Source organism: Phaseolus vulgaris, chromosome 5 (assembly GCF_000499845.2).
Source record: "Phaseolus vulgaris cultivar G19833 chromosome 5, P. vulgaris v2.0, whole genome shotgun sequence".
NCBI classification, from domain to species: Eukaryota; Viridiplantae; Streptophyta; class Magnoliopsida; order Fabales; family Fabaceae; genus Phaseolus; species Phaseolus vulgaris.
Genome location: NC_023755.2, coordinates 21,801,884 through 21,816,007, shown reverse-complemented (window position 1 = coordinate 21,816,007; position 14,124 = coordinate 21,801,884). Strand labels below are relative to the sequence as shown.

The window sequence follows — 14,124 nt, the reverse complement described above, 5'->3', positions numbered from 1 at the left end:
CCAGATGTGGAGTGAGTGTGATCAAAAGACTCTATATCTACAATAATTTTAGAAGACTCATCAAGGGAAGAAATTACAAACCTTTTTAGTAAAAGAGAAGCAAAAGAAAGAAAATGGCTCGCAACTTGGCACTCGGATCACGCTTGATGAACTTTTAGGAACATAAGACAAACAACAAACTTTGCTATGTTCATAAGCGCCTCTATTTATAGAAAAAGCCATGAGGAGAGAGACTAAGATACTGTTCGACACCATTGGATCACCTTTCATCTAAGGACACATGATACTCGGCATATGAAACTACATGAATTTCTAGCCATTGGATCACTTTAATCAAACGATACTCACCAAGCGGAATTTCAAAAAAGCACAAGTCACATCTCACCTCGGGGCACCCAAAAGTCACATCTCAACTCCTCATAAACTAATGACTCTTCGAGCCTGAGGGGCAAGTGTACCGGTTGGTACCAAACAAACCAGTCACTCGGCCTCGATGACCGACCAATCGTGTTAAAGCACACTTCAAGACACTCAATAAATGACAACAACGACAGTTACGGGAGTTCTTTATGAATCATATTCATGTCCTAGATTATGCGGATGACATCTCCGAAAAATCAGCCAAGTACTGATTAATTGAAAGATGTTAAAAATATTCTTCAAATATAACAACATAATCATATACCAATAAAGCTCCCTAAAAATTAGGGATCATGTTACGCATCAGTGGACAACTAATATTCAGCCCATCACAACAAGGGTCGGTGAATAACACTATAAATAAGCCCTTTATAGAGGTGTAAGGTACGCTTTTATCAGTTTACAAATATACACTTTTTACGAAGAGTACTTACTTGATCGTCGGAGTACCTTTTTCAGGTCAACCACGACCAAACACCAAAAACCAAGGAAGGAAACTTGAAGGAAGGAACGAGGATATCAACGATCCGTCAACAATTATACAAGTTTATTTTAAATATAAATATAACAAAGAAAGCATCCGAGACAACTTTTGTGAGAAAATGATGGAAGAAGGCCATGCTTCAGCCTAACCACTAGGTTCATGGCAAGGATAATTTAAGAAGAATGAGACTTTGCTACTGATGGCTGAGACACCCTTCTATACATGTTTAAAAATGCCATAACCTAGTGTAGAGTTTCTAGAGTAGAATTTATTTTCTTGCTAAAAGTAGAATAGGAATTTTTACTTGTAATTTTTTCTTAAATCAAATTAGGGTTGCATTTAGGAATCTAAAAACCAACCTAGGTTAAATTAGGGTTTCTAGAAAACTCCTAATTAACCTATGCCAGTCATTTAGACCTAAAAGAGTCACATGAAGCACACCTTGTCATGCTTGTCTTGTGAGCTCATTTTAGGCACCTAATTCAAACTTAATTGCTTTGAATTTTCCCACTCATTTCCTTGTACATTGGCCAGGCCTTAACACTATATAATGGGGGCTTGACTTTCATTTTTCTAAGATCAGTATATGAGTGAATTACTGCCCAAGTTTGCAAGCTTTCTCACTCCCTTGTCTAAACTTTCTAGGATAGACACCTTGATCTTTTTTTCACCTCTTCAAGTGATATGGCCCAACCAATCATTCTCCCTACCTCTCACGCACCTTCAAGGAAACCAAGCTTTATTGGAGTCATCCTTATCCATTTCATCCATTTGCTTCCACCATTCATCTCAAAATTCCAAGGAAATCAATCGGACATGAAGGCAACACCATCATCCACCACTTGGAAATAAGTTGGGAGGTGAATAAGTTGGAGTAGAGGTTGTTGGACTCTTTCACGAACAAAATGTCGATCTAGTTCAAAGTGTTTGGAGTGAGAATGCATCATAGGATTTGTTTCCGTGAGATCAATACCAAGGTTATCATAATACACTTTTGGAACATCAATAGTAATGTGTAACTCGGTGAGATGAGATTGAACCCAAGTAATGTCAGCAAGGATAGTGGCGATGCTTCTATGTTGAACAAGGTGCTTTGATGTCTCCAAATCTAAGTGGAATGCTTGAAGACCTTGTTGTTGGTTGTGTGTGTGTCTAGTAGTCTTTGAATTTGTTAATCCACTCTTTATGAGTATCCAAGGTTAACTGAATCTTAGTCCTTTTGAAAAATATGTGTTTTCTAAAGAGTGAAATTTCAGCCTGTTGAAATGTCGATTCAATTGGTTGTTTTACACTTAGTGGATTTTGTAAAGGATATAAAAAACAAGACTTTTTTTACTTTGTTGTCAAACCAATTCAACCGGTTGTTTTGAGAAATTTTTGTAGAACGGTTGAAAGAGGGTAAGGAGACCCCTCCCGGGAACACCATAATTGCTGACCATTCGGCGAAATGCCAAGCTAGGAAAAAAAATGATAAAGCCTCGGATAAATGTCCAACTGTTCGGATGTAGCTGAGCAGGAGCCATGTTAAGCTCATTCAATAGTTTTTTTTTTCAAAAATAGAGAGTGGGAGACGCAAGAAGACTTTGGTAAAGAAGGTGGTGTAACATAAACAGAATGGGCCATCGGGGTCCGATGACTCAACACAACATATCGATTCACTCTCTTTACATACTACAACTTTTACTAAGTTTTCATCTTTTTTACTTAGAGCCCCCGATTCCCTCAACACTCTAATTTTCAAGCGGATGGTATAAATAGAGGTTTCTTTAAGCAGTTCTTTTTTTGGCCCAAAGGTAACAAAGGCATAATCCATCTTTGAAAGAAAATAAGACATGAACATCAATGAAAATACGAAGCACAATTCAGAAATAATATATATAGAACAAACTAACCAACGCATAATAAAGGACATTGTTTCAAATGGAATTGGTAACGAACAGTAACAACCACCGTCAAAAAGAGGATATGAGAGATGGAAACATACTGTTTTCCGGTGGTTTGCGGCGGAGCAAGGTAGCGCTATAAGGGAGAAAGTTTGTTTTCTTCGATAACTTTACGTAAGCGTTAAAGGTCGGGGTAACGAAGAGGGAAGGGTTTTATTTTCAAAAGGGGAGGTTTAAATGATAAGGTTTCCCACCGTTGATGGCATAACACATGTACGCACGATAATCAATGTGATGAAGTCGTCCCGTCAAGTGACACTTCGGAAATCATGTGCCAACTACCCTCTGAGCCAAATGTCTTTCCAAATCGGGCATAGGTAAGTGTCCTCGCCTTGCCATGCTCAGCTCGAGGCTGGGGGTTGTGTATTGGTCTGATGCTCAGGGCTCGAGTCGAGCCTTTAAGTACTCTAGCCCAAATAGTATAAGAAGTTAAGTGCTTAGCTCGGCTCATGATGCTAATGGGCTCTATGACGCGTAAGAAGTCGACCCAAAACAGCTAGAAAAATATATTCTAAAAAAGCAACAATAAATAAAAATAATTGGATGAATAAATTAGTTAGGAATAGGAATTTACTTTGGAACCAACGAAAATAAACAGTTAGAATATGTCAACAGAATATCTTATGTTTGTTAAACTTCGGAAGGGAGAATCTATGAGTACTACTAAAGGGCCTCAAGACCCTGAACAATGGTAAGTGCAATTTGATACACTGCTCACTATACTCATAATTATATGCTCTTACTAACTTGATTGTTGAAGTCTTGTCAACAGGTGGAACTCCCCTCATTGTGGACTTCAAGCATCTCAAAGCAACAACAACAGAAAAGAAAAGTTGGCCCAGAATCCACCACCAAGACCCGATACAGGTCAGTCGATGAGAACACTATCCATGAGAGAAATTCTTTGAAAAATTTGACAAATAGACTGAAAAGCATTTTCTCTATGGAAAGTATGAAGTTGATTAACATTTTTACACAAAATATTGGAATCAAGGGAAGAAAAGTCATTAGAAGTAATATGAATAATACGTGTACTAGACTCATCTCTTTTATGCTCAATATTAATCAACTATGTTCCCTCTCTTCTCATTGGCAATGGATCCAAAGAAAAGGTTGACATTAAGTAACTCCTCACAAGATTGGTCTAAGGAGAAAAAGTGTATTTTAAAGTCTGGTTCATCTCTAGACAAAAAATTGTCTTTGAATTTGGTTTCATTTTTAGATTCGAAAACTGGAGTTTCAAAAATTTCTTTTTCATGGAAAGAAAGGACAGTATCAATAGAATTGTTATCATCATGATTTGTGGAACAAACTTTGTCACTGAAGAACTTTCAAAAAATTGTTGTTCCTGACTATGATCATAAAAATTTAAAGGATATAGAGATATAGGTAGAATATCTTTATTAGGAAGGGAAGATATAAGAGAAGGAGAAGGCAAAGAAGTTTCAAGTGTTTAAGATGGTACAATATGATCAACAAAAGAAAGTTTTTTAGAAGTCTTCTCCCTAGAGTGTGATTTGGAGGAATAACCTTCCTTTTTGGAATCCATCCTACGGTAGGAGGAGTTAGAATATTGATTCACAATATAGGAATTATAGGATACCTCTTGACTTGGAGAATAAGGTTGCTTATAAGTTTCAATGTTTGGATAATGTCCTACCCTGTCTACTCCTAGTTCTTTGTGAAGTGTCTCCATATTTACTCCTAGAACTATGTGTTTTACTTTTCTGAGTGTGTTTATATTGTATAAGGAGTTCCTTTATCTCAAAGATTTTTAATCTGTTGGTTTAGTTGGAAGCGGATATCATGTTGAGTTTGAGCATTTAAAATTCCATGAACACCAGAATGATGAAATGGTTCACTCATGGTTGATTGTAAGAAAATTTTCACAATTGTTTGAAAGAAATCAATTAGAGTGAGCCCAAAAATTTTCAAAGTACGATTTTTTTTTTTTAAACAATTTTATGGGTGAAGTTTAGTAAAGGAAGCAAAAATGAGAAAGTTTCAACTTCACTCCCAGGAAAGCAATCAGTCATAAGAACTTTTTAAGTACTAAGGCTTTCCTAGCCAGAACTTAGACTAAAAATATCTCACAAAAGTTTCCAAAAGAAAACTTCAAAATAATTTTGAAAAACAGGAAAAGGAAAAAATATGTATATATGGAAAAGCTCTTAAAAACTAAAGAAAGGTTATCTAAACAAAAGAAAAATGAACATCCTAAGACGAGCAACTTGCATGTTTGTTCAATGAATAAGCTCTTTTGATATATTTAGTTTGAGTTAGAGGAAGTGTGCCATCATAGGTAGGGGAAACCTTTATGCCAAGAAAGTAGTAAAGATAGCCAAGGTCTTTTAACGAAAATTTGGATTGAAGAGCATTGATAAATTGTTGAACAACGGTAGACGTGTTTCCAGTGATGATGTCATCGACGTATATGAGAACACATAAGCAAATGAAAACAAATGAGTCGTTGACTGAAGCATGAAAACCTATGTTTGATAGAGTTTGACTTATTTTTGGGAAACCAGTAGCGAGAAGCTTGCTTCAAGTCATAGATAACTTTATTGAGTTTGCAGACGAGATGAGGATGATCATAATTAAAAACCTGGTGGTTGTTCCATAAAGACAGATTACCAGAGATCACCATAAAAAAATGCATTATCAATGTCAATCTAATGGATGGGCCATTTCATATACAAGGCTTGAGTGATGACAACACAAACGGTCGGGGGATTGATAACAGGACTAAACATAAGAGTGTAGTTAAAACCTTCTACTTGATGAAAACCCTTGATGTGCTTTGTTACCCTGAAAACTATCATCAACATTGAGTTTTTGCTTGAAAATCCATTTGCATGCAACAAGAGTTGTACCATGGGGAATAGAAGTTAAAGACCATGTATTATCATCTTATAATTAGCGAGTAAGACATTATATTCATTTTCCATAGAAGTGAACCATTATGGTTTAGATAAATCTTGTTTATGTGTGAGGAATGGAAAAGTCAGAAGAAGATGTAACCTGAAAAACTTTGGGTTTGAAAACTCCTACCTTTGCTCTAGTGATCATAAAGTGAGAATTGTTGGGAATGGAGGCAGCAGACGATGGAGGCAGTAAAGGAAAGTCATTAGTATTGTCTTATGAAATAGACTGAGTACTACAAGTATCATTATTAGTAGCAGACACGTCAAATTGGAATAACAGTAAGAGGCACATAATATGTTTCAGTATAAGAAGAGGCAATGTTACTTTAACAAAAGGCTTAGTTTTTAGAGTAAAAAGAAATAAGCTTTCATTAAAGATAACATGGAAAGAGATATATGTTTTTCTAGAAGGTGAGCCACACATATCCTTTGTGATTTGCACTATAACCTAAGAATAAATACATGGTTGAATGAAAATAATTTTTTTAATGATTATAAGGTCATAGTAACGGTTAACAAGAACAAACAAATATCTTTAACATAGTATAACATGGTTTCTTGATAAAAAAACATTTCATAAGGATTGTGATGTGGAAGAACATGAGTGGTAAAGTGTTTATGATGATAGCAGTGAGAAAAGCCTCACCCCAAAAACTTAGGTAAGGAAGCAGCAAATAACAGAGTTAAGCCAGCTTCAGTGATAAGTCTATATTTTGTTTCAATGGATTTGTGGGTGTGCAGACATATAAGACGTACGGTGTTGTATACCATTATCTTGAAGATATGAAGTAAGAGCCAAATTGTTTAGCATTGTCAGACTGTAAATTGCGTAAAACACATCCAGTTCAGCTCTTGGAAACAGTGTGTGGGGATGCTCCCCAAATGTCTACAAAAACAAGCTCAATAGGTTTGGTGTAAACAATGTCAAAGAAATAAAATGTAACTGAAGAGTTTTAACAATGGCACACGTATCACAAAACATTTTTAATTGTTTGCAAGGTATATTACGGAGTTCCGTAACATGATGAACAGTAGCAAAATAACATGGCCAATAAGAAAGTTGTCTTTGTCTAATTTTAGACTGATGAATGTATTGAAGATTTGAGAGGAAAAAAAAAAGATAGACTTAATGTTTAACAGGTAGCAGAGAGAAAAAGAGAATATGACAGAGAAAGGGGTGGAAGGTCCATAACGGTGATTCCCGTAAGAGTCTACAATTAATTATCTTGAATATAGAACTTCAAATCGTGAATGAAAACTCTGCAAAAGTTAATTGGCAGGGATCTTGGAAATATGATATAATCATGCGTTCATAGATGAAACAATTAAACTCTTATCACTGTTTCAGTGGACGAATGTCAAAATTCTTTAAAACAATAAGTTACTAGAAATAGAACAACTTTATTTGAATAATTACTGTATTACCGATATTAGAAATTAAAAAAATCTTACCGAGACACTTCATGCTTTTTTCATCATTTTCATAAATATGTTAAAAGTACCCTTTCATATAATTTTATAAGAAAAACTTTGGGTGATCTAATTTTTTTTTTAATTACATAATTTAGAGATTAAAAATTTTGATATTACGTTTTGAATTCATTAATCACTTATTATTTATTTTAATGTTATTTAATATTTTAAATCCAAAATGAATTTTTATAATACATTTCAAATTACATAATAAAAATTCAATAATATCGGATTTAGCCATCCTTAATACCAAAAACTTTAACTTCTGGATGTGATCCTGAATTAAAATTTTTTACATCGGATATGTTAATCAATAATTTTTTTTCTATAAATAAAATTATTTCGGAAGTGTTTTATAATCTAGAAAGTATATATAAATACAATGAATCAGTTAAAGGAAAAACTGATAAAAGCTAATGAAAGTTCCAAAAATGTGTTGTTATAGAGTTTCAAACCAATCCTTAAAAAAGATATTAATGCAAAAAAACTAATCGGTTTACTTCAAAGCTACTAACTATGTTAGATTCAAAGTTCAAAACATCCTATAGCAGTTTGGATTGTGTGATTAAACAACTAAATATAAAAATATTTTTATATTTGATTAGATTATGTTAGACATAAAACGTTAAATCTATCTCATTAAATATAAGTTGTATTCTCGGACAAATGTAAAAGTTGTTTAATATATGTTTGGTTTGATAGAGTAAGTGTTGTGCACCTGTATTTTCTGATAAGTTTGTATTTATAAAGAATGTATACTTAGTCAAATAATTTGAATTGATTATAAATATATATTTTTTTAATTGACGCAAGTTTTGAACATTTCAAAAAGAGATAAATTTTAAATTATATAATTCAAAATATTATTTTAAGAAAACACTAAGCTTACATATTCTCTTAGTGCCTGTTTGTTTCTGGGGGTGGCACTGTTCACGCGGACAGATGTCTGGGTGCCACCCGTTTGCTTCAAGGATGACATGCGGGTGAGGGAGTGCATGGAGAGAAAGTAGAGGGTTTGGGGAATCATCTTAAGATTGAAGAGAGAGGAGGGAGGGATGAGCTGAAAGCCACGTCACACACGTGAAGTTACCATGCTATCCTTCATTTTATTGATTTGAACTCTTCACACATGCAACTACAAACCACTGCCATGCACCATTTACGCATGCAATGAGATTCCATAATCGATTACAGAGTTGTGAATTGGTTCACTGGGCTTGTAGAGGTTCATGAGGTAGCAGAGTGGTAGGGGAGTGAGTTTCGTAGTGCTTGTTTGATCTCAAGTTAGCTTTCTCTTACTTTTTTAGAGCACATAATCGATTATCAGTGAAAAACAACAGATTACATAATCGATTATGCTGTTAAAAATAGTACTGTTATTTTTTTCGAGCATAATCGATTATGTACTATGTGTAAAAGTGAGGTTAATCGATTATGGTTTGGAATAATCGATTATGTTGGATTTAAAGCTGTGGCAATAATCGATTATGTCATTGAAAACTTTGGATAATCGATTATGTTGTTTTTATAAGGCAATGGTTAATCAATTATGTTGTTTATATAATTTATTATTATATTTTTGAAGATTTTTATTTTATGAAAAATAAGTTTTTATTTTCTTTGACATTAGTTTAAATTACAGATATCAATATGTTTTTTGAAAATATTATTAGTAATAAAAATAATATAATTATTTTCATGAAAATTAATTATATACATTAATTTAAAATAGAAATATTAAGATAGTAATGAAATTTATATTATATTATTTAAAATTAAATATCTTTATTATTAAGAATCCTTTTGAATGAGTTTGTCTTAATTAAAATCTAATTTAAATATAGACTAAATTAATATAATTATTGTTTAATAGGAGTTTATTTTCATATTAGTCCTAAAATATTGAATTTTCTTTTCTGTTTTGAGAATATTCCTTTATTTTATAGATTTTTTTTTACAAAAGTATTTTTTGAACATTTAATTCTTTATTAATTTTATTTTATTTTAAATTAATATTTCAACAGTAGGGAAATATAATTCAAATATTAATTTAAGATATTATATACAGTTGAACATATTAATTTATATATATTTATATATGTATACAGTTTAGTTTTTAGTAATTAAAACTAAAAATTGAATGTTACGTTTGGATTATTATTAGTAATATAAATTAAGTTTGTCTTATTAATAAAAAATAATTATATGCATTATTTTAAATGAAAAATATTAATATAGTAATGGAATTTAAGAATGTTAAATTATTTTTTAAATTATAATTGAAACTTACAATTATTTTAATTATCAAAATTATGTACAAAATTAATAATATTTTTTATTATTTTTTTACACGGATAAAAGTGTAATTTATTATTATATATAACATAATATAATAGAAATTAAATAATACAATACTAATTATTTTAATTAACTTAAATGTCCTTTAAATTAATTAATATTTCATTTTCCTATTTATTTATATACAAGGATAAATTTGTAATTTTACCATTTACACTATTCAAAATATATTAAAATACTCTCACAACTATCACATCATTCACACTTTTCAATAAACTTTCTTGACACATCCACCCTAACATCCCTTAATCCAAACACCCTCAACTTTCTCCACACTTTCTTCACATTTTCACTCCTCCACACCGTCAACTTTCTACTCCCCAACCTCTAATCCAAACGCATTAGGGATTTCAGAATCTCGAGAAATGCACAATTCAGAAGGAACTTCAAATCACGTACTAATATAAATAAAAAAAGGGTAAAATGGAAAATTTGAAAAATATAAAGGTGTATCAAGCAATTATGGAGGTAAAGAAAGAAATATCTTCTGTTAAAAACTATCCTGCAAGACTTGAGCCTTTTTTTGTTTTTTATGTAGGAATTTATGGGCTCTTCTGTTTAGATCCCAATATGGCTTCCGCATGAAACTTTGATTGTCAAATTTCATTTCCAATACTACCCCGAAAAATGTGTTTACATCGAAAAAATAATATGTAGAATAACAATCCAATAAAATTATATTTTAATTATGTTTAATTTATTTTTCAATTTAAAATATTATTATAATAGTTGTCAAATAGGTGTGGATTACTTTTTCGGTGTGAAAGTAACCTTTTCCTATCCACAATTGTGTTGGTTATGTTGAGGGGTGCATTCTTCATATAAAATGGAAACGCATTTTTACTGTGTGTGGAAGACACACTGTTTGACACAATGGAAACACTTTCTGATGTATAAACATGATACATTTTTTTAAAATTTGGTATGCTGAATAGTCAGTCCACTGTGCCAATTGGGTTATGAACCAAAAAACAGTGACTGAGTTTGGAGAACACAGTTACAGCTATTCATTCCCCTCAGCTACAACAACTTAAAACATTTGCAAAGACATATTTGGACCATGGAGTTTCTTCATACTTTCTAGTTTCTTCATTTGTGACAGAAAAAATTACCAACAGCCACATCCCCCATCAAGGAAGGTTCCAAAAAATGCCTCAATTCATTCAGATTCTATCCACAATGGCCTACCTCCACTCCTTCAATCTCTTTCAACACTGATATTTACACTCCATAGGCCATAACTACTAGTGGCTCCTATTGCCAACGGATCAAAATATCCCTTCTTAAGAAATCCAAAACTCAACACTCTATTGGTTGGTTCCAAATGACGTGGCACATGCACATGCTGCTAATTATCTTATCCACTCATATCATCACAAACAACACTTTATATATATTCATTTTCAGTGCACAAACATGAACCACACATTCCATTACCCCACTCGTAACACCACTTCTACTTACTTCACTACCTTGTAAAACCCAAAATCCAGTTTCTACTCTTTATTTTTTCTTCAATGGCCCTCCAAGCTGCTTCTCTTGTTCCTGCTTCTTTCTCTGTCCCTAAAGAGGTTGCTTCAATTTCCCACCAGGAAGCTTTTGCTTCTTCTTATTCATTGTGTTTTGTGGCTTTTCCATAGAGATAATTGGATTGTGGCATTTTTGTTTTCAGGGAAAGAGTTGTGTTTCTCTCAAGGACTCCACACTGTTCGGTCTTTCATTGTCAGAACCTAGCAAAGCTGACTTCAGCTCCTCTGCATTGAGGTGCAAGGTAGTTCAATTAATGCTTTGCTATCTTCTTATCAATTCTCCATTAAGTTGTTTCTTATTAATCTCTGAGTAATAGTACATTATGAATGATTTTATTTTGAGCAAATTATACTAACATTTGAGTTTCTCACGACACCCAATTTTTTATGGTTTGGAGAATTCCTTGTAGGAGTACAATGTGTTTTCTGTGGGTACTAGAGTGTCAATGCTTTGTATAAAGAAAGTCATTTTTGAAGAATGTAAGAGTTAATCTAGGGATAAAAAATGAGATATGGGAGAGAAATTTAACAAAATCTCAGAGCATGACAGTATAATTTGCACTTTTAGTTTTTTTCTTTTGGAAACCCAAGTTTGAAGGTTTCTCATGTTAAATGACCAAAGCAATATTTTTATCTCCGTCACATAATAAGTGTTACACTCTTTTATACGTTTGTTTAAATAAACAAGGATGATAAAGTTAATTTTATGTTACACCTTTTCTATCTATTTATTTATTAGCTTTTATTGGTTTGTGTAGAAAGATCAGAACACACTTGTTATTGGACAGCGGGATAGTGTATTCCAGTTAAAAACTTAATATGTGATTATACTTTTTGGAACACACGAATTTGAATGCTTTAGCCTCTGATATGTCATTATACTTGTTTGAAATGGGTTTTTGTGGTATTCTATAATCAATTCAGATTTTGATAACAAACAAAATACTAGGTACTGTGTAATTCACCCACCTTCCTAAAGAAAGAAGTTTTGGGGGCAATTATCTAATTTTTGTTTGTTTACCCCTCTCTTCATCAGAGGGAATTCCAGCAAAAAATTGGTGCTGTGAGGGCGGAGACAGTGGCTACAGCCTTTCCAGCAGTCACCAAGTCTACACCAGAAGGCAAGAAAACACTGAGGAAAGGTAGTGTTGTGATAACTGGGGCTTCCTCTGGATTAGGCCTGGCCACTGCTAAGGCTTTGGCTGAGACAGGAAAATGGCATATAATAATGGCCTGCAGGGATTACCTCAAAGCTGCAAGAGCTGCAAAATCTGCTGGCATGGCTAAGGAAAACTACACCATCATGCACTTGGACCTTGCCTCTCTTGACAGTGTCCGCCAATTTGTTGATAACTTCAGAAGATCAGAAATGCCACTAGATGTGTTGGTTTGCAATGCTGCCGTTTACTTGCCAACTGCTAAGGAACCTACATTCACTGCTGAAGGCTTTGAACTTAGTGTTGGAACAAACCATCTAGGACATTTCCTCCTTGCTCGCTTGTTGCTTGAGGACTTGAGAAAATCTGATTACCCTTCAAAGCGCATGATCATTGTTGGTTCAATTACTGGTCAGTTTATTAGCATGTTTATTGAGAATTATAGTCTATTAGCAGTTTATCACACATTATTTGGTTTCATTTTTTGTGTTGATTGTGTGGTTTCAACAGGGAACACCAACACATTGGCTGGTAATGTACCTCCCAAGGCTAACCTTGGTGACTTGAGGGGACTTCAGGGTGGTTTGAATGGGCTAAACAGTTCAGCCATGATTGATGGTGGAGACTTTGATGGTGCCAAGGCATACAAGGACAGCAAAGTATGTAATATGCTCACAATGCAAGAATTCCACAGACGATACCACGAGGAAACTGGAATCACGTTCTCATCGCTCTACCCCGGTTGCATTGCCACAACCGGCTTGTTCAGAGAGCACATTCCCTTGTTCAGAACTCTATTCCCTCCATTCCAGAAGTACATAACCAAAGGCTATGTCTCGGAAGATGAAGCAGGAAAGAGACTTGCTCAGGTAGCAATGCCCTCTAATGGTCGATAATGATAACAAGAGCATGAAGTTTTTCAAGTGTCTTTTTATCTCATGTGTTGTGGTTGTCTTTTATACAGGTTGTGAGTGATCCAAGCCTTACAAAATCTGGTGTTTACTGGAGCTGGAATAAAACATCTGCTTCATTTGAGAACCAGTTGTCACAGGAGGCCAGTGATGTTGAAAAGGCTCGTAAGGTGTGGGAGATTAGTGAGAAGCTCCTTGGTTTGGCCTAAGGGGGAGGAGGAGCCTCCAAAATCCATGTTGTTCTAAAAGACCTTGCACTTGCATGGAGGAAAATGTCGTCTCAAAAGAGTGGATATCTTACCATTTTGAATGCGTTAATGTTGTTTTGTTAGCTAGGTACTTCTTTGCTTTGGTGCAGGGTGTTGATTGCGAATCAAGACTCAATAAAATCATTCACCCATGAGGGTGTGGCCAACTTGCTCATAACCTCTGAAATAACTGTGCATAGTAACTAAAAATTTGTAGTCTCGGGTCTTTCAAGTTTTTCATTAATAGTCATTTTAAGTGAACTTCAGATAAAATGGTATAATTAAGATCTTGATCCATATAAGAGCACCTGCGCATGCAACGTGCAAGGAGAACCAGAGAGGGTATTCTTAGAGCTTATCCATCTGAAGTAGCAAGCAAGTTAACTATATTAAAAAGATTTATGAATGAAAAAAAAATCAAGATACTTTTTCATGTGTAATTACTAGGTTATTAAGAAATTTTTTTATCTATGAAATGGGAAAGATTGTAATTATATATATATATATATATATATATATATTAATAAATAATTAAATAATTATAATTTATGTAGGTATATATTTTATCCTTTTTTTTTGCAATAAAGATGCATAGAGATGTCTTAAAGTATCTTATACAAATAATTTTATATAACCTTAAATTGAAATGTTTTAATAATAATAAATTTTACAACATA

General features: G+C 33.4%; 1 protein-coding gene across 1 annotated transcript; it reads left to right on the top strand.

The window, feature by feature from the left end:
* Nucleotides 1-10,887: 10,887 nt before the first annotated feature.
* On the top strand, nucleotides 10,888-13,625 carry LOC137835295 (protochlorophyllide reductase, chloroplastic). The gene is made up of 5 exons (XM_068643743.1): nucleotides 10,888-11,173; nucleotides 11,275-11,373; nucleotides 12,168-12,699; nucleotides 12,799-13,157; nucleotides 13,253-13,625. The coding sequence occupies exons 1-5, from the start codon at nucleotides 11,120-11,122 to the stop codon at nucleotides 13,406-13,408; spliced, it is 1,200 nt and encodes a 399-aa protein (XP_068499844.1). The 5' UTR covers nucleotides 10,888-11,119; the 3' UTR covers nucleotides 13,409-13,625.
* Nucleotides 13,626-14,124: the final 499 nt, after the last annotated feature.

Coding starts and splice junctions, on each gene's coding strand:
- LOC137835295 (XM_068643743.1), top strand. CDS start 11,120: ATGGCCCTCCAAGCTGCTTCTCTTGTTCCTGCTTCTTTCTCTGTCCCT. Junction 12,700..12,798: donor CATTGTTGGTTCAATTACTG/GTCAGTTTATTA, acceptor TGGTTTCAACAG/GGAACACCAACACATTGGCT. Junction 13,158..13,252: donor CAGGAAAGAGACTTGCTCAG/GTAGCAATGCCC, acceptor TCTTTTATACAG/GTTGTGAGTGATCCAAGCCT.